We start from the raw sequence: 24,287 nt of genomic DNA, 5'->3' as shown, positions 1-24,287 counted from the left end.
CAGCCTTTTTCAGGATCTCCTTAAATCTCTCCAAGGAGGCATATAAGCTCTTCCTCATGTGCACTTCTCTTTCCTTGCCTTCTTCCTGACCTAAGATGCATGTCTGTTTTCCTCTGTGTTTCTCTCTGTCTGCCTCTCTCTCCTGCATGTGCCTGCTTGTTCTTGCTGTCTCTCTCCTTTCTATTTAACCTCCTTCTCTCACTTGGCCCCTCTCCCTCCCCATCCAAAGCCCCGCCCTTGCCTTCCTCCCAGGTCCAGCTTGGATTCTGGGCTCCTGTCCTCCACCCTTCTCGTTCTGAACTGTGCCGTGATCCCTCCTAACAGCGTCTTTGCTTTGACCCTCATCTAGTGTTCTCATCTCCCTCCTGCTCTCCTGCCTCTCCCACCTCCACAAAAATCAACCTCGATCCCCCCAGAGAGCTGGGCCTCACTCAGTCCTCCATCTCCCAAACCTGCCATCAGTGGTGCTGAAACCAGGATGGAGGCATTTCTGAGGCTGACTGCCTTCTTGGGCTTTCTCTCCTGCCCCTGCCACTGCAGCCTTATACTCACCCCCATTGTTAGTCTGCCAGGTCACCAGGACCCTGGCTGTTCCTGCACTAAAACCCTCAGTTCTAAGTCAGCTGAGTTCATTCCCTATGGCAAGCCTGTGACCTGATTGCCCAAACCCAGTGGAATGGAAGATGTTCACTCTCTACTTGTTTCCCTGTGTCCTCTGTCACCTTCTAGGTAGATTTCAAGAGCTAGTGGGAACACCAGCTAGCCTTACTTATTCTCCCCCCTGATCTACTGACATAGCTTACTCCCTCAAATATCTTCCTGGTACAGCGTAGCTCCAATGTTGGGTCCTATAATGGGTCCCTCTCCAGGACACAACCCACATACAATAGCAACAAGGCAATCTCTCTCCCCGCTCCCACCCGATCAGCTTTCAGAGGCTCACTCATCAGTCCACATCTCAGCCCATTCTAATCCAAAGGAGGCCTAAGAGCTACTGCCTGAAAACACAGTGAGAAACTGCGAAGTTCACACTACTCTTGCCATGTGGAGAACGGCATGTTAGGCTCTCTGAGCTCCAACTTGCCCTGGCAGCCCCAGAACCCAACGGCTGCATACGGGGTCTCTCAAGCCAGCGCTGTTTGTTTTTCGTTATTCAAAGCCATATCTACTAAAGGCCCTGATAGAGAATTCTTAGGCCTGATAGCTTAAAACTTCAAAATCAGTTAATTTCTTAAGTTCTTTCATGTGTGAATGTGATTTTTAATTGTTCAAGATGTTATAAATGTTGCTCAAATACTACTTTCTTATACTTCCTACCTTACCTAAGCCAGATCTTCATAATTCCAGAAATTTCAATTAACTGTTCTTATCCAAACTATAAATGACTTCTTCCTTTCTACAGACTTTTTATTCCCCCACTTACTGCCTATGCTAGCTACTATTTTTTGTTGTTGTTGTTTTGTTTTTGGAGGTAGGGTCTCACTCTAGCCCAGGCTCACCTGGAATCACTATGTAGTCTCAGGGTGGTCTCGAACTCATGGCGATCCTACCTCTGCCTCCCGAGTGCTGGGATTAAAGGCATGTGCAACCACACCCGGCTTAGCTACTATTTTTAACCTTAAATATAGTGCTCCTATTATATGTCACATGTAAATGTTATATAACACATACAAAATTATACATACATGCCAGATCATGATGGTTAAGAGACTTAATATGATCCGTGACTTTCTGTTTTAGGGGCTCTGCTAGTTATGTCTCTCCTGAAGAGCTGCCTCCCTGCCTATTTAGCCTCATCTGTAACAGACCTCAGGAGAAAACCTCCTGGTCACGTGGGACCACAGCTTGCGATGTGCACAAAATGCAGTGTGATGCTTGGCCAATGGAACCAAGAGCTGAGGCTCCCACAGCCACAGGCCACACCTGTGTCTCCAGAACTTCAACAATGGGCTCCAGCATCTATGGAGGGTTCCGTGTTCCACATCCAGAGCCAAACTTGCTTTGGGGCTTTAGAAGCCTTTTAAAATAGCCATCTTATTCTCTCTTGTGTAAGGCTTGGCATCTCTGTTGACTTGACGCCCTTTGTTCTGGGTTGTAATTCTCCTACCCATGATGCTGTTGGGCTCGACCTTTGCATGGCATTGCTCTTTCCTCCGAGACAGAACTCGCTTCCTGTGAGCTCGGGCTCCTCATGCTTGCTGAGACTCCTGCTCTCCAACAAGAACCAATGGCACTCTAAGGATGATGGTCCAGTCATACCTGCCTACTTACACAGTCCATTTCAGCAGGTCCACTACTGCTCCCTCAATAACCATTTTTTATTCTTTAAACAATATTTTTTCTTATTTATTTGTAAGGAGAGAGAGAGACAGACAGACAGAGGGAAAGAAAGAATAGGTATGCCAAGGTCTTTTGCCACTGTGAATAAACTTCAGATGTATGTGCCACTTTGTGTATCTGCCTTTACAAGGGTGCTGGGGAATTGAACTGGGACACCTTTAACCACTGAGCAATTTCTCCAGCCCTGTTTTTTATTCTTATATTCGTACATGCCTCTCTAGTTTTTTGATAACTTGACTCATCCAGACTACCCCAGAATACCATGTGGAATTCACAATCCAGCCGATACTTCTAGCTCAACTCTGCCCATTTCAGCTCAAGGAAGTTCAAGATATGATCTCAACAGCCTTGAGTCCATGAGACTTCCTCTTCCACTCTCTCCCTTACAAAACTTGCAAATACTGTTTGCCTGTTCTTTTTCATATGAGCAAAGATGCCGGGCTGTTAACGGTTTCAAAGTTCTCTGCCAATTCCCCTTCTCTCTCCTACCACATGGCCAAGCCAGCCCTGCAGCTTCGATACTACCTGCTACAGAAATCGAGACTTCAATGGTCTCATTGCCCCAAAAAAGCTCACTGGTAGTCCAGCCTGGCTAAAGATATTCAACATGTAGGGCTGGACTGATGGATTAGTGGTTAAGGTGCCTTCCTGTGAAGGCTAAGGACCCAGGTTCAATTTCCCAGTACCCACACAAGCCAGAAGCACAAGGAGATGTATGCATCCGGGGTTCATCTGCAGTGGTGGGAGACCCTGGTGCACCCATTCTCTCTCTCTCTATCTGCCTCTCTCTCTCTCTTCCTCTCTCAAATAAATTAATAAATTAATATATTATATATTATAGAATTACATATAATATATTATATAATATATTAATTATATATAATAATTATATATAATAATATACAATAAATAAATTAATACACAGATTCAGCATGTAGTTCCCAAAAATTCCAGGCCTAAGTTGGACTTCCCAGAACCCACATAAAAAGTTGGGTGAAGCCAGGCATGGTGGCACATGCCTTTAATCCCAGCACTCTGGAGGCAGAGGTAGGAGGATCACCATGAGTTCGAGGCCACCCTGATACTACATAGTGAGTTCCAGGTCAGCCTGGGCTAGAGGGAGACCCTACCTTGAAAAAACACAACAACAACACAAAAAAAGTTAGGTGAAGTCATGCACAGCTGTAAACCAAGTCCATGGGAGGAGGGGAGATTTGAAAATTGCTGAAACTTGCTGAAGGAAAACAGCTCTGGGATGAGCAAGAGATATGTCTTGGGGAAATGTGCAAATGAACAATCTCAAGGAGATATGCAGAATGAGTGATAAGACAAGGAAGCCTGATGTTCTCCTCTGGCAGAAGTGCACACTACAGGCTGGAGAGATGGCTTAATGGTTAAGGTGCTTACCTGCAAAGCCTAAGGACTCATGTTCGACTCTCGATGTCCCACATAGGCCAGACTAACAGTGAGCAAGTTTGCAATGCCACACATGCTCAGAAAGGGGAACATGCATCTAGAATTTGATTGCAGTGGCTGGAGGCCCTGGTATGCTAATTCTTTTTTTTTTTAATATTTTCTTGTTCATTTTTATTTATTTATTTATTTGAGAGTGACAGACACAGAGAGAAAGACAGATAGAGGGAGAGAGATAAAGAATGGGCGCGCCAGGGCTTCCAGCCTCTGCAAACGAACTCCAGACGCGTGCGCCCCCTTGTGCATCTGGCTAACGTGGGACCTGGGGAACCGAGCCTCGAACCGGGGTCCTTAGGTTTTACAGGCAAGCGCTTAACCGCTAAGCCATCTCTCCAGCCCATGGTATGCTAATTCTTTCTCTCTCACGCTCGCATATGTATGAACACGTACACACATAAAAAGGGCCAGTCTGTTGGGCTTGCCTCAAAAAAAAAAAAAAAAAAGAATTGCACACCATATGCATACATGACAAATTATATTCCACACACAGTGCCACAGACATGCTCTTCACACACACAAAAATAATATGCTCTTTTCATTGATACAATATACCACAGAGTAGATGCCAGATCAATACATTCATTTTGTTTTCTGGTTTTTTGAGGTAGGGTCTCACTCTAGCCCAGACTGACCTGGAATTCACTGTGTAGTCTCAGACTGGCCTTGAACTCACAGCCATCCTTCTACCTCTGCCTCCCGAGGGCTGGGATTAAAGTCATGTACCACCACACCCAGCTAATACATTCATTTTTTTTAAATTTTTTATTTTTATTTATTTGAGAGCGACAGAGAGAGAAAGAGGCACATAGAGAGAGAGAGAGAGAATGGGCGTGCCAGGGCCTCCATCCACTGCAAACAAACTCCAGATGCGTGTGCCCCCTTGTGCATCTGGCTAACATGAGACCTGGGGAACCGAGCCTCGAACGAGGGTCCTTAGGCTTCACAGGCAAGCGCTTAACCTCTAAGCCATCTCTCCAGCCCATAATACATTCATTTTTAAGTTGAACCAAATTCTACCACAAAGATGTCCCCTAAGACTTTTGCATTCCTCATGCATGTTCAGCTTACTTCTAATCTTGTGCTATTTTTATTGTTGTCATTATTGTCATTTACCTAAAATTTTCTGGACAAACTTGACCGCTTCTTCAACTGGATCTGAATTGACAACTGCATCCACAATACCAAGCTTGAGGGCTTCGCCTGCCAAAACATGTCTTCCTGAAGCAAAGAGAAATAAAGCAAATCAAAGAACAAGGAGAGGACAAACAAGAGCGTTGCTCTCTCTAGCAGGGAAAGTCATCTTTCCTGGATGAAAATACCCATTAGTAAGTAAAACCATCTCATCTGGGGTGAAACACATTGCATATGGGGACAGGAAACTTGGATTCAAGCTGTAGATGAAATTGTCGCTGTTTGAGTGACCATGGAGAACTGTGTTAGGATCCTAATTTTCTCATTGTTAAATAGGACAATTAGGCTTACCATAATAATCTTGCATTTTGGATGAAAATAATGTGGTCTCTATGTTCTGTAAAAACCTGAAGAGGGGCTAGAGAGATGGCTCAGTGAGTCAAGTGCTTGCCACAGAAGCATGAGGGCCCAAATACAGAGTCACACCACCACATAAATGGTGAGGTGGTGGCAATGTGCCTGTAACGCCAGTGTTGGGGAGGTTAATGTTTGTAAAATTTAGTTTATGCAAACATGTATACATGCGTAATGACTCCTTCCTGTATGCCATGCTTCATTTTCCCTTCTATTTTTTTTTTTTTTTTCGAGGTAGGGTCTCACTCTATCCCAGGCTGACCTGGAATTCACTCTGTAGTCTCAGGGTGGCCTTGAACTCATGACGCTCCTCTTACCTCTGCCTCCCAAGTGCTGGGATTAAAGGCATGCACCACCACGCCCAGCTGCTCTATTTTTCCTTTTCTCAAGTAAAATGTTTCATGTTCTTTGAAAAAAAAGATACACACACACACATATATTGATTTCAGGCATCCTCTCATGAATTCTACATTTCATTCTTAAAATAGTTCATATTCCAAGAGGAAAAGGTAGGAGGATCACCTTGAGTTCGAGGCCATTCTGAGAGTACATAGTGAATTCCAAATCAGTCTGGGCTAGAGTGAACCCCTACCTTGAAAAGCAACAACAACAAAAAACTAGTTCACATTCTTGTGGTTAGAGAGAGAGTTCAGTAGTTAGGTGTATTTCCTGAGCAAGTATGAGGACCTGAGGGGAGCCTGAGCCTGCCAAGTTCAAGTCTCCAGGACCCACATAAACACCTGTCAGGGTCATGTGCAGCTGTAACTCTAGTCTCAGGAGAGAAGAAGCCTGGCAGACTTTATAAAAATTAAATTAAAAAAAACTGCAAGATCTGGAGAGATGGCTTAGTGGTTAAGGCACTTGCTTGTGAAGTCAAAAGACCCAGGTTCAATTCCCTAGGATCCACGAAAGCCCAAGGTGGCGCATGCATCTGGAGTTCGGTTACAACAGCTGAAAGCCAGGAGTGCACATTCTCTCTCGCTCTCTCTCAAATTAATCACTTGATTAATTAAATAAAAATGGCAAGCTCAGAGATAATAAGGAATTCCAGTTCAAACAGGTATAAAAGGCACATAAATGTGCACAACACACATGCACAGAAAAGGGGGCTGGCAAGATGGCTCAGTAGTTAAAGATACTTGCTTGCAAAGCCTGCTGGCCCAGGTTTAACTCCCAAGTGGACGCAAGAAGTGGCAAAAGTGGGGCTGGAGAGATGGCTTAGCAGTTAACTGCTTGCCTGTGAAGCCTAAGGACCTCAGTTCAAGGCTCAGTTCCCCAGGTCCCACGTTAGCCAGATGCACAAGGGGGCGCACGCGTCTGGAGTTCGTTTGCAGAGGCTGGAAGCCCTGGCGCGCCCATTCTCTCTCTCTCCCTCTATCTGTCTTTCTCTCTGTGTCTGTCGCTCTCAAATAAATAAATAAATAAATTAAATAAAAAAAAAAGAAGTGGCAAAAGTGTCTAGCATGTGTTTACAGCAAGAAACCCTGGCATACCCATACACACACACATACCAATAAATAATTTTTTTAATTTTACATTCTTTAACATGTAGTTATTTCTCTATGCATTACAAGATGTATTCTTTTCTTTTTGGGGAGCACTGTTCCTGTCTCCTCTTGAGCAGAAGCTCTGTACCTTCCTTCTCTTAAGCACTCCAATCTTGCTTTCTAGTTGGTATTTTCCAGAATCCCTTCTTGCTTCCTCTTGGACAAGAGTTCTTAACTCCTTCCTTCTCTGAAGTTATACTATAGTCTCGGTAATAAAATCTAGCTAAAATTTTAAAAATTAAATGTAGTTAAGCTATATCATTTTCTAAGCACACTGTATGTATTAACCTACTTAATTTCAATATATCACCAAATGGCAGATGAGACTATTGTCCCACATTAGTGAGAAATCTAAGGAGCAAAAAGGAAAAATCACTAGCTAATAACGCAAAATTAATTATAACTGCTCGGCATGAATTGCTGTCTACGTTCCTTCTTCCAACCTTATCTAAAATGAAAGTCTTTTTGTTCTTGTTTTTGGCATTGTGGGGTATCAAATCCAGGGCTGGCCTCACACATGCTAGGAAAAGAGCCCTTGCACTGAGCCGGACACCAGACGTTCTCCTCTGGCCTCCACACACATACCTGTGCACACACACTGCACATGGACACACAGGTAAAATAAATAAATGAATAAAATTTCTGAACTAGATCTAAACAATGCTCCACATGTGAAGACCAGGGTCGGTGAACATTCACTTCAAGCGAAGTACAGCCCTAAAGATAAAAACCAGCTTCTCTGTGTATTTACATATTATGGTCTCACATTGCACTGGATCTCCATGGTAAAACCTGGTAAGTTCTATTTTTTAATATATTTTTTTAATTTATTCGATAGAAAGAGAGAGAGACAGACAGACAGACATAGGGTGCGCCAGGGCCTCAAGCCACTGCAAACAAACTCCAGACACATGTGCCTCCTTGTGCATCTGTCTACCATGGGTCCTGGGGAATCAAACTTGGGTCCTTTGGCTTTGCAGGCAAACACCGTAACAGCTAAACCATCCCTCCAGCTCCCTGATAAGTTCTCAAGGAAGGCATTATTTGTTTTATAGATGAGAAAATTTAGAATCAAAGAGGTGAAAGCATCCTCTTAAGCTGGTGGGTAGTCAGGGACCAAACCAGGATTTGTCTAGATGCTAGTCCGACTCTTCATAGTGATCAAGACAGCTGCTGGCAGTTTCCACTGACCTGAGGTAATTAAGTCAAGAGACATAGGAACTCCAATGAGTCTGGGGAGAAGCTGGGTCCCTCTTGCTCCAGGAAGAATTCCTAGTGCAACTTCTGGAAGGCCAACACGAGCCTAGGAGAGATTGAAGTTAAAAAAAGCCACTGCAATGAGATAATAGGAACAGATTTAGGCAAGAAACCCCAAGGATTTCCTATACAACACAAAACATTGCTTCACTGAGCTCAACAGGAGTTTCCACAGACAAATCAGTATTTGCATTTCATTAATAGCAGAAGCAGAGCTGTGCCAAGTTTTCCTGCTCAAACACACCCTGAACTACTGCTGGCCCATTGTTTCTTTGACTCTATTATAGCCTGCTTCAAAAACAACAACAGCCTCTACCAGCAGCTATCAGGGTCCCTGCTAGAGCCAGGAAGCCCATGAAGGCAAGACAAAACTCAGAGAATACTGGCAAATTATAATATTGAAATAGGAATTTTTTTCCCATCTCGACTATACAAAGAACTTTTGTAACTTAGCAATGAAAGGACAATTTATTAATAATGGGTCAATGATCTGAACAGATTACCTTCCACAGCGAGAATACAAGTGGCAAAATAAACACATGCAAAGATGCTCAATGTCATTAGCCACTGGGGGACACACATCTAAATGACAATGAGGCCCAAGCTGACATCTGCCAGAGTGAACCACAAGCAATGGAAGCTCCCGGGCCTGCTCAAGACCTGTGGATCATCGCCTGTCCCCCCCCCCCACGCACCCATGTGTTCTGAATGCTTGGTCCACAGCCGATGGCGATTTTGAGGTGGGACTTTGCTGGAGCAGCTGCGTTGTTGGGGCGGGGGGGCAGAATCACTGGCTAGAGTTGAGGTAACTCTCTTACTGCTGTTTTCCCCCTGCTACTGACAAGGAGGTGACTTCCAGCCTTGGCTCACGCCATGCTTTCCCCTGTCGTCAAGCAGCCTCCCCTGGATAGCGTAGCCAAAATAAACATTTTGCTGCCATCAGCTGCTTTTGGTCAGATGTTTCATTCCAGCAATAAGAAGGTAAGTGCCACCAGCTCTTAACCAGCAGATTAGCCATCCAAAGTGTCAACTCCAATGCTTATTTATTTACTTAGTTTTGTCAATGCTTATTTATGACTGTATTTTCATAAGAAAACTTCCGGGTGTCACCCCTCCATGGAGGCCCAGGGCTTACCTCTGCATGGGCAATGCGGTAGTGACAGCCCAGAGCCAGCTCCAGTCCCCCTCCTAAGGCCACGCCTCGGATGGCTGCCACCACAGGCTTCTCATACCGTTGTATTTCGTCCACTACAACTCCAAAAGAAATGCCAGGGGACGACCTGCTGAAGCTACTGATATCGGCACCTAGTGGACCAAGATCAGGACAGAAGAGGGCTCAGAAGGATGTGGGCTTTGTCATTAAATGCAAAGGGTCTTGATTACTCTTAAGAAGGCTCAGACCCCAGGGGACCAGGAGATGCTGTGTTCTTAGCCTGAGGGCAGAAGAAAGGAACGAGTAGCTTAGAAGACAGGGAAAGAAGCAACACCAGCTCTTTGTCAGGAGATATATATGTGATCTGTATTTCCCAATGATGGACAGCAGTTCTCATTTTAGGGAAATTTAAAAGCTCGGAGAAGGGGAACGGGACTTTGTACAAGATCATCATTCTGAGATCAAGTTATTCCTTCACATTTTGGGGGTGATATTATTTATCAATTCAGTTCACAATAATTCAGCCCCATTTCTTTTGTTAATAGTACAAGTCATTGCAATATAAAACATCGTGGAGATGGGCTGGAGAGATGGCTTAGCGGTTAAGCGCTTGCCTGTGAAGCCTAAGGACCCCGGTTCGAGGCTCGGTTCCCCAGGTCCCACGTTAGCCAGATGCACAAGGGGGCGCACGCGTCTGGAGTTCGTTTGCAGAGGCTGGAAGCCCTGGCGCGCCCATTCTCTCTCTCTCCCTCTATCTGTCTTTCTCTCTGTGTCTGTCGCTCTCAAATAAATAAATAAAAAAAAAAAAATTAAAAAAAAAAAAAAAACATCGTGGAGAAACCCGCATTTGTGAGTTATCTCTTAGCCAACTAGCTTAAAGTGTTAATAAGACTTTTTAATAAGCAATCAAACATTGTTTTTGCTTTTCTGGGCTACTAAAATGACACAGGCACTATGGAAACTTAAAACCTGTACAAATACTTTTAAAAAGGATCACCTACATGTGGCCATACAGAGATAAAATAAATTTAATATTTTGACAATTTCTTAGGTTTTTCCCCCCACATACATTGTAAATGGCTTTGTGACCTTGAGAAAGTTATTTAATGTTTTGGTCTCGATATTTGGAGTTTTTTGTTTGTTTGTTTTTGTTTTTTTGTTTGTTTGTTTGTTTTGTTTTACAAGGTAGGGTCTCACTTTAGCTCAGGCTGACCTGGGATTCTCTATGCAGTCTCAGGGTGGCCTCAAACTCACAGTGATCCTCCTACCTCTGCCTCCCGAGTACTGGGATTAAAGGCGTGCACCACCACGCCCGGCTCTCGATATTTGTTTTTAATGACTGAGGTAAAAATTAAATGAAACTTTAATACATATATATGCACATATATATCTTGCATATCTATGTCTCTATTGTCTCTCTCTCTCCTCTCTCTCTATACATATATATATATGTATGTATATATACATACATATATAATATCATATGAATCTTTTCCCCTGGGGAGACAAACACATGTCTGTCTAGTCACCACCCACCCACCCCCGGCCAGGCAGGGGCACAGACGCCAGACCAAAGCATGGCTGCAGCAAAACAAGTTTTGGTGAACCAAGGTGTTTATTGAGGCTACTTACAAAACAGGGTGAGGGGTTCCTAATAGGATCATGAGTGATTCAAAGGCAACTTACATCATCCAAACTCCCGCCCCAGTACAGGCGTCACCTCACGGAAGCTGGCTGCCTACGACACTGGCTGGCAGTTCTGCTGTCCTGAGAGTCTCCAGGACACCGCAGGACTTGCACGCGGCCCCCCGTGGGAAACTCAGCCGGGAAGAGGGTCTCCTCCCAAGCAGTTCACGTCTCTATAATCTGAGGGAGGGGCACTGCAACCTTTCCCAGGCTTATTGACCTCCTGAGTCCCTCTACCCTTCAGGAGCGAATGTTTCATTTCACAGAAAGTTGACAGACAGCATTGGTCAGAGTCTGCCCCTCAACAGCTGTTTTCTGTTCCTATAACCTTGGAAAGTGGTAGTGTGACCTCCTAAGTATCAACTCTCCCAGACTTTTTGACTTCTTGACTCTTCCGTCCATGAGGGAGTATTGCAATTTGGAGGTTTCACTCTAATGTAGGTGGACTTGGAATTCACTCTGCAACCCAGGCTAGCCAAGAACTCATGAGGATCCTTCTACCTCAGCCAACCAAGTGCTGGGATTAAAGGCATGTGCCATTATGCCTGGTTTAATATATATTTTTAACAGGGAGAACACACTGTAAAACTTTATTTGGGGGATGGTTCAGTAGGTAAAGTGCTTGTCACGTGAACATGAAGACCAGAGTTCAGATCCATAACAATCACATAAAAATTCAAGCATGGTGGCATGCACCTGTAATCTCAGCACTGGGAAAGTGGAGAAAAGAAGGTCCCTAGGGCTTACTGGCTAACAGGTCTAATGGAATCTGTGGACATCCAGGTTCAGTGAGAACTCTTGTCTCAAAAAAATAAGATGGAAGGAAGACATCCAGCATTGACCTCTATACACACGTGCACAAACCAGCATATCCATATGTTCCCATACACACATGAGCATGCATATACACACATACACATGCAAAAACAACCCCAGCTTTGTTTTGGATTTTCCTGTCTTTGCATGATAGTATATACAGTTAGTAAGCTTCTTCCCCAAAGCATTATCTACTTTTTTTTTTTTATTTTAGAGAGAGACAGACAGACAGACAGAATTGGCACACCAGGGCCTCAGCCACTGTAACTGAATGCCAGACCCTTGCGCCACCTAGTGGGCACGTGTGACCTTGCACTTGCCTCACCTTTGTGCATCTGGCTTACATGGAATCTGAAGAGTTGAGCATGGGTCCTAAGGCTTTGCAGGCAAGCACCTTAACCACTAAGCCATCTCTCCAGCCCATTATCTGCTTGTTAAAAACAGTAAGCTTGGCATATGTTTAAAATTAAATTATTCCATGGGCTGAGAGTATAGCTCAATTATAGAGTGCTTACATAGCACACACAAAGCTTTGGGATCCACAGATCCTAAATTTTTTAAAGAATCTATAAAAAGCAATTTCAGGACTAGAGATGACTTGGTGGTTAAAGACTCTTGATTGCAAAGCCTGCCAGCTTGGGTTCAATTCCCAACCACCCACATAGGCAAAACTCACAAAGTGGAAGAAGGGTCTGATGTTTGTTCACAACAGAAAGTGGCTCTGGCACATGTGTGCACACACATGTACACAGATACAACTTAATGGTTTTTTAATATTTATTTGCAAGAAGAGAAAGAGAGAGTGTGTGTGATAGACAGAGACAGAGGAAGACAGACAGAGAAAATGGGCATAGCAGAGCCTCTAGTGAATACCAGATGCATGTGCCACTTTGTGTATCTAGCTCTATGTGGGTGCTAAGGAATCAAACCTGGGTCTTTAGGCTTTGCAGGCTAATGGCTTACCCAATTAGTCATTTCTCTAGCCCCCAAGTTAATAACTTTTTTAAAAAATTTCAGGTTCAGCCTGTTTATCTACTTCTTTTCTGTGTTTTTAAAATTATTATTATCCAGCATCACTGGAGATGTTTTCATTCTGTTCTGTCCAACTCATTATATCTGACTTTTGAGTTCAGTACTTTTGTTGCTCTTAAGAATCCTTTGGGTGGGCTGGAGAGATTGCTTAGTGGTTAAGCACTTACCTGTGAAGCTTAAGGACCCTGGTTCAAGGCTCGATTCCCCAGAACCCACGTTAGCCAGATACACAAGGGGGCACATGCATCTGGAGTTCATTTGCAGTGGCTGGAATCCCTGGTGTGCCCATTCTCCTTACCTCACTCTCTCTCTCTAACTGCCTCTTTCTCTCTCCATCTGTTGCTCTCAAATAAAAATAAAAATAAAAATAAAAAAAAGAATCCTTTGGGTACCAGACAAATAACAGCAACTCTAACTTGAGCCTCAGGTTCACATTCCCATAGCTTTGGACTGGGATGGCTTTCCCTGAACATTTAGTGGGTAATTTTGTGGTGCTAAGTAGTTCCGTGTTCTGTTCTCGTTTAATTGTCCTAAGATCTTGGTTAAACGGTGTGATCACCTCCATTTTACAAATAAGAAAAGCTGTACTTTTGAGATATTAACTGACTAGAGAAGATAAATAAAATGATAATTATTCATACACTAGGGATTTAAATTCCAGAACTTTGACTATGAAGCCCAATTCCTAAGTGTTAGCCTTCTGTTTATCCCACAAGGTATTATCGTGTCTGCTTAACAGAAGCCAAGGCACACTGCCCACCGCCTGTGTGGACTTTGAGGATCCAAACTATGAACCTAATGCTTACACAAAAAACTACCCCTGAGCCATCCCCTCAGCCCAAGACATGTCCTTTGTATACCTAGTTTACTAATTTTTTTTATCTTTAATGTATGTCAAATATTACTGCAGTTTCTCCTGCATCATTAAAATACTTACATGATAGTTCAATGTATTAATCTTTTTAGTGTTTTGTTTTTGTTTTTTGAGATAGTATCTCACTCTAGTCCATGCTGACCTAGAATTCACGAAGTTGTCTTGGGGTGGCCTTGAACTCACAGCAATCCTCCCACCTTTGCCTCCTGAATGCTGGGATTAAAGGCGTGAACCGTCACAGTTGGCTATTTATTAATATTTTTAAAGAATGTATAACATTGGCAGGGTGTGGTGCTCATGCCTTCAATCCCTATGAGTTTAAGGCCAACCTAAGACTACATAGTGAAGTCAGCCTGGGCTAGAGAAAGACCCTAACTCACACAAAAGAAAAAACACCAACAAAAGAAAGCATAACATTAATTCAGTCTGATGGCTAACATCAACTGTTAACTTGACTGGATCTGGAACCACATAGGAGACAAATCTCTGAGCATGTCTGTGAAGGAGTCTCTGAGTTAGGGTGAAGTGGGAAGACCCACCCTTACTGTTGGCAGCACTGTCTCATGGCTATGGGCCTGGACTTAATAAAAAGAAACAGAGGGCTGAAGAGATGGCTTGGCAGTTAAGGCACTTGTCTGCGAAGCCTAAGGACCCAGGTTTGCTTCCCCAGTATCCATGTAAGCCAGATGCACAAGGTAGTACATGCATCTGGAGTTCACTTGTATGGCTAGAGGCCTGGTGTGCCCATTCTCTTTCTCTCTCTCTCTCTCTCCCCCTCTAATAACTAAATAAATAAAGATAGAAAGCTGAGTATCTGCATTCATAGGACTCTGCTTCTTGACTGTGGACTCAATGTGTCCTAGGACCTCTCACTCTTGCCAAAATATTTCTTAAGATGCTTCTGCCAGGTCACTAACATAGGAAATTAGTACCAAGAAGTATGGTCATTGCTGTGATAAACCTGATTGTGTGACTCTTTGGCCTTTGGCACTACTTTGTGGAGAGAATGTGGAAGAATTTGGATGTGTAGGCCAGAAAATCCCTAGAATCAGAGCTCAATGAACATCACAGTGGGAGTCTGGAAGACCACAATACTTAGAGAAACATGAACAGTGGATGCCTGGCTCATGAGATTTCAGGGGCGAACAAGGACTCTCTTGGGAACTAAGCTATGCATGTTATATTCTGGCAAATATTCTGACCACATTCTGCTCAGTCCTGTGAACGTGAATGAGGCTGAAGTAAAAAGTAATGGATTCAAGCCGGGTGTGGTGGTGCACGCCTTTAATCCCAGCACTTGGGAGGCAGAAGTAGGAGGACTGCCATGAGTTCGAGGCCACCCTGAGACTACATAGTGAATTCCAGGTCAGCCTGAGCTAGAGTGAAACCCTACCTCAGAAAACAACAACAACAACAAAAAGTAATGGATTCATTTGTTTGATGGAGGAACTCTCAAGAAAAAATAGTTTTAAGCTGAGTCATGACTACTACCTTACTGGTGTGATCCAGGTCTGCATAAGAGAGAGAGAGAGAGAGAGCAACAAGTAGAACAAAGAGATAGGAAAACTGTATCTTTTGGTGGGGAAAATAGAGTTTAAATTTATGAACAAGGCTGGTGCTGAGAAAGCAGCATTAATTGGTAAAGAGATTGGCACTATAAAAAGAAATCTCCTGTATGGCATTGAGACAACGGGTGAGGGCTCTGAGGACAAGACCCTGTCTACTGAAGGTCCCACCTGATTAAAATGCACTGGACGGCTGGAGAGATGGCTCAGCTGTTAAGGTGCTTGCCTGTAAAGCCCAATGAGCCAGGTTTGACTCACGGGCATCCATGTAAATAAAGCCAGATGCACCAAGTGGCACACACATTTGGATTTTGTTTGCAGTGGCTGGAGGCCCTGGCACACCCAATCTGTGTGTGTGTGTGTGTGTGTGTGTTCCTCCCTGCTTGCAAATAATAAACAAATAAATAAATTCACTATAAAGAAAACTGCCTAAACTGAAGGGATTCCACCCCCCTTGAATTCTACCACCTAATATAACTGTGGTCCAACTGGTCCAGGCCACATCCCAAGCTGGCAACAAGATTCAGCAGTATCATCTATGTGTTACTACTTTTGCAGGCAAAAAAATAAAAATAAAAAGGATGAAGGATTTAGGAGGTCACAGAATTGCCTAAGTGACAGATCTCTGGGAATGTCTGTCTGAGAATGACTATCTGGCAATTGATCCCAAGAAACAGGAATTTCCCCAGGACTCTCATGCTGGGAGAAGAAAAGGCTGAAGCATGGGGCCAGTCAGAGGGGAATCTCGTCTCCATGGATAGCAATTTCGACAACTTGTGAGACCTCCCTGCAGGAGACACTGGGACTCAGACAATGTGGCGGGTGGCTGGGACCTGACCTTCACCTGGAGTGCTTAGCCATGCACACCTCTGCTCCTCAACTTGCACCAGAGCCTCAGGCCAGGCTGTTCTGTTTAATTCACATTTCGTCCTTATTTCACTAATTTTCTCTTCCCTTTTTGCTTTCTTCTTCTTGATTTGGCTACACTTGACCGTCTGCTTGGACAATTTCATCATTTAGTGTGCCTCTGCGTTTTTCTCCTCGGAGGTCGTCTCTGAATGTTGTACATTCCCTGCTACCTTTTCCTTCAGCTGCGTCCATCAAGTGTCACAGGCTGTGTCTCCATTGTCATTTAGGGGTTACCGTATGACACAAATTCCCTTACGATCTGACTTAGGACTCAAAGGTTAAAGCAGTGACTTGAACTTCCAGATGCATGAGAAATTCTGCTTATATTTTTGTGACTGGTATCTAGCATGATTGAAATGAAATTTATCGAGGCAAGTTTGGGGTTTTTCTGTTTGTTTTTCACTGGGTGCTGGAGATAACACTCGGGACCTTGAAAGTGCAAAGCACCTTCTCTATTGCTGAGCCATAATCCAACATTTCACACTCTAGTTCCTAGTCAATTTTCATAAAAGTTCCACATAGCCAGGTATGGTAGTGCATGAATTTAATCTCAGCACTTGGGAGGCAGAGGTAGGAGAATCACTGTGAGCTCAAGCCACTCTGAGACTACATAGTAAATTACAGGTCAGCCTGGGCTATAGCAAAACCCTACCTTGGAAAAACAAAAACAAAAGCTCTGGATGTCTTCAAGTAGAACATGTATTTCCCCATTTGGGGGTACGGTGTTCTACATATGGCCATGAGTCAAGTTTGGGCAAGGTTGCAAGACCTCTCCCTAAGATTACATAAAGGTTAACCACATGCTCGGTAAGAACTCTTTGACAAGCCAAACTGCCTGCAAGTTGTCCAGTGTGATGGAGAGAAGCCGCCTCCATGAGTCATCGTCTATGTTCAGGTGGGCTTCTCAGTGATGCAGCCGCCTTTAAGTCATGCATTGCTCCTGTATGCATCCCCACCTGCTCTATAAGGAACTCCAGTCAACTCACTGGTTCACCAAAGTGGTTTTGGTGCAATCACACTTTGGTCTGTCATCTGAGCCCTGACTGGGGTGAACAGTTGTGTGTTCCCATCTCCCCAGGAAAAAAGTTTCACATGACACACTATCATGTTCTTTTTCATTAATAAATAATTTCCATAGTACTGATAAATAACAGGCAAGGTAATTGTTAATTATTAATGATTCATATTTTATATTAATTTCTTGTCCTGATTCCAATACTTGTGTCCTTTCTGGCTGCCATTAACAAACACAGAATATCTCTGATATGGTTAAATTCACATGGCCATTAGGTAAGGTTGGGTTAGATCTTTAATCCCAGTACTCAGTGCCTGAGGTAGGAGAATCACCATGATTTCAAGCCCAGCCTAGGCTACAGGGTGAGTTGCAGTCAGCCTGGCCAGGAGACCCTGCTTCAAAATAAAAAAAAAAGCAAAAACTAGACTGGAGAGATGGCTTAGCAGCTAAGGCACTTGCCTGTGAAGCCTAAGGACCCAGGTTTGATTCCCCTGTTCCTACATAAGCCAGATGCACATGGTGGCGTATGTGTCTGGAGTTCATCTGCAGTGACTAGAGGCCCTGGCATGCCTCTCTCTCTTCTTTTTTCTCTCTCTCTTTTAAATAAGTAAATAATAGTAAAATATATTTTAAAAAAATCTAAAACAGGGCTGGAGAGATGGCTTAGTAGTTAAGATGCTTGCCTGCAAAGCCAAAGGACCCAGGTTCAATTCCCCAGGACCTATGTAAGCTAGATGCACAAGGTAGCACATGTGTCTGGAGTTCCTTTGCCGCAGCGGAATGCCCCAGTGTGTGTTTGCTCTCCCTCCCTCCCTCCCTCTCTCTCTCTCTCTCTCTCACACTCACACACACACACACACACACAGATAAAATTAAATTTAAAAAAAACTAGCAGAGCCGGGCATGGTGGCACACGCCTTTAATCCCAGCACTCGGGAGGTAGAGGTAGGAGGATCGCCATGAGTTCGAGGCCACCCTGAGACTCCATAGTGAATTCCACAAAACAAAACAAAAAAACTAGCAAACAAATTTTCACATAGACCTCATTTCCATGGGCTTCGGTTAGTGTTCAAGACATTCATGTGGGGCAGGGAAATGCGGTTCTACAGCAGCTAATAAATCGCACCTCTGATACTTTCGTCATATCTATGCGTCTTCACATAACTGCCCAGCGAAGCAGTGCCGCAGCCGCTGAGATGGAGCCCAACAGAAGGAGTGAGCTCCACCCCAAGACGCTGTTGGAATTAAATAGTGACACTTCTGGAACGTCCTCGGTGCGCAGGCATTGTACAAGGACCCTCAGGTCAGGTGTCTCATTTAACCTCGCCCCGACATAAATGTTCTCCAAAGGCCCAACCAAGTACCAACGAGATGAAGGCCACAGTCCTGTGTGGGTTTCTCTCAGAAGAGAGCTGGCTCTTCACCCACAAGGCGGTCCACTCTGTCCCATATCCATCACCCTCATTACATTTTTATCCACAGGGACAGCAAATGCTCTGTTGATCATTCTCTGCTGGATTCTAGAGACATGGGAGAGGTTAGACATAGTTACCTGCACAGAACTTGTCATTTGCTCCACAAACCACAATGGCTTTTATTGTATGGTCTGACATAGCTTTCTGTAGTCCCTCTCTGATTCCATTGACTACAGCCAAGCTAAAAGGAAATAATTATATGAAGAAAATTAGTCAACATAAACTTTTAACATTTTAGTTTTTTCTTGCACTAATAATGAAAAATTGAATACACACATTATGGGTAAAAATAGTAGATACTAGGCTGGAGAGATGGGTTAGCAGTTAAGCACTTGCCTGTGAAGCCTAAGGACCCCGATTCGAGGCTCGATTCCCCAGGGCCCACTTTAGCCAGATGCACAAGGGAGTACACGCATCTGGAGTTCGTTTGCAGTGGCTAGAGGCCCTGGCACACCCATTCTCTCCCTCCCTCTCTCTCTCTCTCTCTCTCTCTCCATCTTTCTCTGTCTGTCACTCTCAAATAAATAAATAAAAACAAAACAAAATAGCAGATACTTATCACTGAAACTGTCATTTGTTTGATATATGACTGAGGTCAGTGATAACTATCAAGCAGCCATCTTCTAAAATGCTGACGTGAGATAAGTTAACTTGATCTTACTTAATTACCCATTATTATGAGTTTTCTGTATGTGACAGCCTAACGTAATCCTGCCAAATGTTGGTGGGGGAGCAAGGGAAAAAAAAGAAACACCAGACAGGTACCTCAAGAGATTTTGCCCAGTGTCAGTACATGAAAGAGTCATCCACAGGAAAGACAGCTAAAAGCTGGAGAGATGGCTTAGCAGTTAAGGCACTTGCCTAAGGACCCAGGCTCAATTCCCCAGGACCCACATAAGCCAGATGCACATGGTGGCACATGCATCTGGAGTTTGTTTGCAGTGGTTAGAGGCCCTGGTGTACCCATTCTCTCTCTCTCTCTCTCTCTCTCTCTCTCTCTCTCTCTTTATATTTTTATTTATGTGTTTATTTGACAGAGAGAGAGAGAATGGGTGCACCAGGGCCTCCAACCACTGCAAACGAACTCCAGATACATGCTCCCCCTTGTGCATCTGGCTAACGTGGGTCCTGGGGAATCAAACCTGGGTCCTTTGGCTTTGTAAGCAAGCACCTTAGCCACTAAGCCATCCCTCTATGCTCCCCCCTCTCTCTCACACACACACAAAAATAAATCAATAAAAATAAAATATTTTTGAAAGAAAAGATAGCTAAATCCAAGATGGATGACTACCACAAAGGAACAAAATGTACACCTGAGGTAGATTCTCTGGATCTGCCTTCATGTGAGATGGAAAGGCTCAGGACAGCAATGGAGCAGAAGGGGGCCCAGTCATAAACACCAAATTTGCCAATGAGAAGAGGATTAACCTGCCAAAGCATAAAGAAGGAGGAGGACCTAGGAAAATCAGCAAGGAACGCTGGAAGGAAGAATGATAGCAGCCAACTATAATCAGTTATGCTTGGAATTAGAATTCTATGTATTCTAGGTAAAATTTCAGTTCTTTTGTATAGAGGAAAAATGAGTTTCAAAGCTGACCGAACAAACATCTAAAAAAGGCATGTTAAGGGCTGGAGAGATGGCTTAATGGTTAGGATGCTTGACTGGGAAGCCTGAGGACTCACACCCAACTCTCCAGGTCCCATATAAGCCAGACGCACAGTTTCGCAAGCACGCAGTGTCGCACATGCCCACAAGGGGGAGCATGCATCTGGAGTTCGACTGCAGTGGAAGGAGGCTCTGGTACAACAGTTCTCTCCCTCTCTCTCTCTCTCTCTCTCTCTCTCTCTCTCTTTCTCCCTCTCACATTAAAAAAAAAAAAGTCATTGCCTTCTCTTGTCTGGATAAATGCATATATTACTCTCACCAAATTGCCCTGAAAGCACTACACTTAATGTTCATATTCATATATTAATGCTACTCTCACTTCTGGTTAGAGAAGCTTCTCTTTTCAGATGGCGATGACCACAGGGATGACAAAAAAGGCAACATAGTGCTGAGAAGAACGGATGGAGGAGTGTCCAGCACTGAAACATCTCACACCCTCCAAGGCTCAGGGTCCATTATGGAAGAGGCAGTGGAAAGAATGTAAGAGCCAAAGGTAGGGTACCTGCGGACAGAATTTGGCCTCAATATCCAAGACCTTGCAATGCCTAGCAATACCTACACAAGACCCTCATAATAGGAGAAAAAGAGGAAGACATCAAATTAAAAGAGAGACTATTAGAGAGAGGGAGGGGATATGACTCACAGCAGAGTTATGAAGGGGAAAATGGGGAAGGGGAGGGAAACACCATGGTTTGTTAATTTAAAAAAAAAATCACGACAAAAATTTGTAAATCCCCTTAAAGCAGAGTAAAATAAAAGTTCTCTAAATGCCATATTGTTCATATCATTAGCCATGAGTCACAATCTCAGGCAATAAAGGAAAAAAATTGTGCTTTGTATGATAATTACCTTTCACCTGGTTGCTTTTTACCCTGTGGCCTGGAGGAATTAATTAAAACTGTTTGCTTTGGACTGGTTAATTAGAAATCATGCCCAGTCATGAAAACAGACTGTGAACCATTGCATAATATTTAGAATGACAAAGGGCACATGCAGCTGATATAGGGAATTGGTTCTTGGACCACACTCCACAATATCAAGATCTTCATCTGTTGAAAGCCATTAGGAGAAATAGCGTATCTGTCGCATATTGCTTGTGTCCACCATCATTTCTAGACTGCCCACGGGCTGGAAATACTCTGGCAATAGTGATTTTACTGCATTGTTTAGGAAACAGTGAGATCTCTGTGCTCTGCGCTCTCTATGCTCAGAGGGCCCCAAGCATCATGAACAGAAATATATATTATTTTTTGAGGTAGGGTTTCTCTCTAGCCCAGCCTGACTTGGAATTCATTATGTAATCTCAGGGTGTCCTTGAACTCACAGTGAGCCTGCTACTCTGCTTCTTGAGTGCTAGGATTAAAGGTGTGCGCCACCATGCCTGGCTTAGAACTACATTTTCTATCTATGGGTGACTGAATGACAGACAGTTGTGGGGAACTTGGGATATGGAAGGCCACTGTATTTCCCACTGGGTAAAGGACAGCAGTCAGGTATGTGTCTCACCCCTGAAATCCCAGAACTTGGAGGGCTGAGGATTATCACCAGCACCTGGAAGGCTGAGGCAGGGGGATTGTTATGAGTTAAGCAGAGTAAAACTGGTGAGGGCCCTGCACAGTGTCTCGCACAAGAGCCCATCTGCAGTTACTCTGTAGGAAGGAATGTGCACATGCGCACTGCTGACAGTTTTGCAGCCTCCTCGCCAGCCACTGGGAGAGGAGGTGACCAGAAGAAAAAAATGCCAACATCACAAATCCCAGAGACAAGACTGACCACGTGACCAGAGGGCCATGACAAAGCTCTGAGATGACTGACTACCTTCATGTGTCATCCTTCTATAATCTGCTGACCAAAGGAGATGTGAGACGGATCTTTTAGATTAGCATTTTAATATTCTGAATAAAGCACAACTTACAGATTCAACTCCTGGTTTTTGTCTATGGGACAGGTGACACCGACTGCTTTCAAAAATCCAAATCCAAAGAAAGCAACAACAAAAATATAAAACAAAAGGGCGGCCTCTAATTGGGCCCAAATTAGCCAATTAGTGTTACTGAGGCAAGGAACTTGCAATTCCCAGTCTATTTAACACCTCTTTTTTTTTTACTTCTGTGTTTGGAAAGTTTTGGGAAAAGCCTATAAAGAGGAAAAACAGGGGCCTGGGGAGATTGCTCAGTGGGAAGTGTGCTTGCCGCCCAAGCGAGGACCTCAGTTTGATCCCCAGCACCCACGTGAAAATCCAGGCATGGCACACGTGCCTGCCTGTAACCCCAGGCTGAGGAGTACACGGCCCACAAGCCAGGCAGTGTAGTCAACAGCAAGCTCAAGGCTCAGTGAGAGACCCTGTGTGGAAGATGTGCACAAGGACACAGTATCACAAGTCTCAGGTTTGGGCAGCACTGGAAATGTGCCTTCTCCATAACACTCCAGGTGTAGAGGAGGCAGTCTAAACAGAAGACACTTCTGTGTGCTGACCACAGCTCCTCGGCTTCTTGGACCATGACAGGCATTCCATTTAACAGCTGTGGGTTTGTTGTTGTTGATGTTGTTATTTTTTTTTTTTTTTGAGGTTTTTTTCTTAAAGCAAATCTTATCAAGGCTGTGGAGATGGCTCAGAGGGTAAAAAGTGCTTGTTCAAATCTTATCAAGCCAAGTTTAATGTTCAGCACCAGTATTTTTTTCAAAAAGGGAAGCAGAAGAAATTCACAGGTAAGTTTAGTTTCAAATATTAGAGTTTTCAGTTATACACTTGAATCTATGAGTGCCTTCGGTTCTGATATGACATGAAATTTATTACTTTTTGGATGATGGGGTAAAAAGAAAAAGAAAGTCATTTTTCCTGAAGACGGAGCTACTAATCGACCTTGTCCCACACTTATAAACAGTGTAACATTCATCTCAGTGCAAACAAACAAGGCTGCCTAATCTAACAATGGGGGATTTAAACTACTCTTTGGATAAACCCAAACATTATTAAAATAAGCACATCTGATTCAGCTAAGAGGAGATAGCCTCCCACATACAATTAAGAAAGGGAAAGAGAAGGAAGGGAAGAAGGAAAGAAAGTACTAAAGGCCATATGGTTAAGACCAGCAATTGTAAGTCAACCTCAGGGAGTACAGAAGAAGCCTTTGTGTATGATAATTACCTTTCTCCTAGTTACCTTTCACCCCTTAACCTTGAGGAAATCCAGCGAAGCTCATTGGTTCTGACTGGTTAATTAGAAACGGAACATGATGATGAACACAGATTGTGAATCATCGCATAATACTGAGAAGTCCAGATAGGAGGATCGTTGAAAGTTCAAGGCCAGCCTGAGACTACATAGTAAATTCCAAGTCAGCCTGGGCTACAGTGAGAGCCTACCTCAAAAAAAATAAATAAATAAAATAAAAATATATTCTTAAGTCTAGTTTTAGAGCTGGAGAGATGGCTTAGCAGTTAAGGTTCTTGCCTGCAAAGCCAAAAAGGACCTCAGTTCAATTTCCTGGTACCCACATAAGCCAGATGCACAAAGTGGCACATGCATCTGGAGTTCGTTTGCAGTGGCTAGAAGCACTGCACACCCCATTCTCTCTTTCCCACTCTGCTTCTTTCCCTCTCTCAAAAAAATAAATAAAAATAAAATATTTTTTAAGTCTAATTTTAGATATGAATCATAGAGACAGTACATTTGATACCCTATAAGTGTATAAATGCTATGTTAACAGTTATTATACTGCACTGATACTGCAATGACAAGGAAAAAAAAAGACTGTTATGACTACATTTCTATCCATGGTCAGCTGAATGGCAGATGAGATTCCCAAGGACTCAAAGGGCTGGCTGTATTTCCTTCTGGGCAAAGGATGATCTGAAATTAAGTTAAAATGAGCTCAATCGGTCCCACTGAGAAGACATTGTCTTTTCCCATTCCAACCGATTCTTCCAGTTA

At 43.6% G+C, this 24,287-nt stretch overlaps 1 protein-coding gene across 1 annotated transcript in view; it reads right to left on the bottom strand.

The window, feature by feature from the left end:
- LOC123460945 (peroxisomal bifunctional enzyme-like) overlaps positions 1 to 24,287 on the bottom strand; it is a 37,162-nt gene that overhangs the window by 9,151 nt on the left and 3,724 nt on the right. The window contains exons 2-5 of the mRNA XM_045151304.1: positions 18,765 to 18,868; positions 9,298 to 9,467; positions 8,097 to 8,208; positions 4,927 to 5,031 (exon numbers count right to left, since the gene is read on the bottom strand). Of these exons, the coding sequence (XP_045007239.1) occupies positions 4,927 to 5,031; positions 8,097 to 8,208; positions 9,298 to 9,467; positions 18,765 to 18,868 (491 nt within the window). The remainder of the gene's footprint in view (positions 1 to 4,926; positions 5,032 to 8,096; positions 8,209 to 9,297; positions 9,468 to 18,764; positions 18,869 to 24,287) is intronic.

This window comes from Jaculus jaculus, chromosome 5 (genome assembly GCF_020740685.1).
Source record: "Jaculus jaculus isolate mJacJac1 chromosome 5, mJacJac1.mat.Y.cur, whole genome shotgun sequence".
In the NCBI taxonomy this organism is placed as follows: domain Eukaryota; kingdom Metazoa; phylum Chordata; class Mammalia; order Rodentia; family Dipodidae; genus Jaculus; species Jaculus jaculus.
This window is presented reverse-complemented; position numbering and strand designations above follow the sequence as displayed.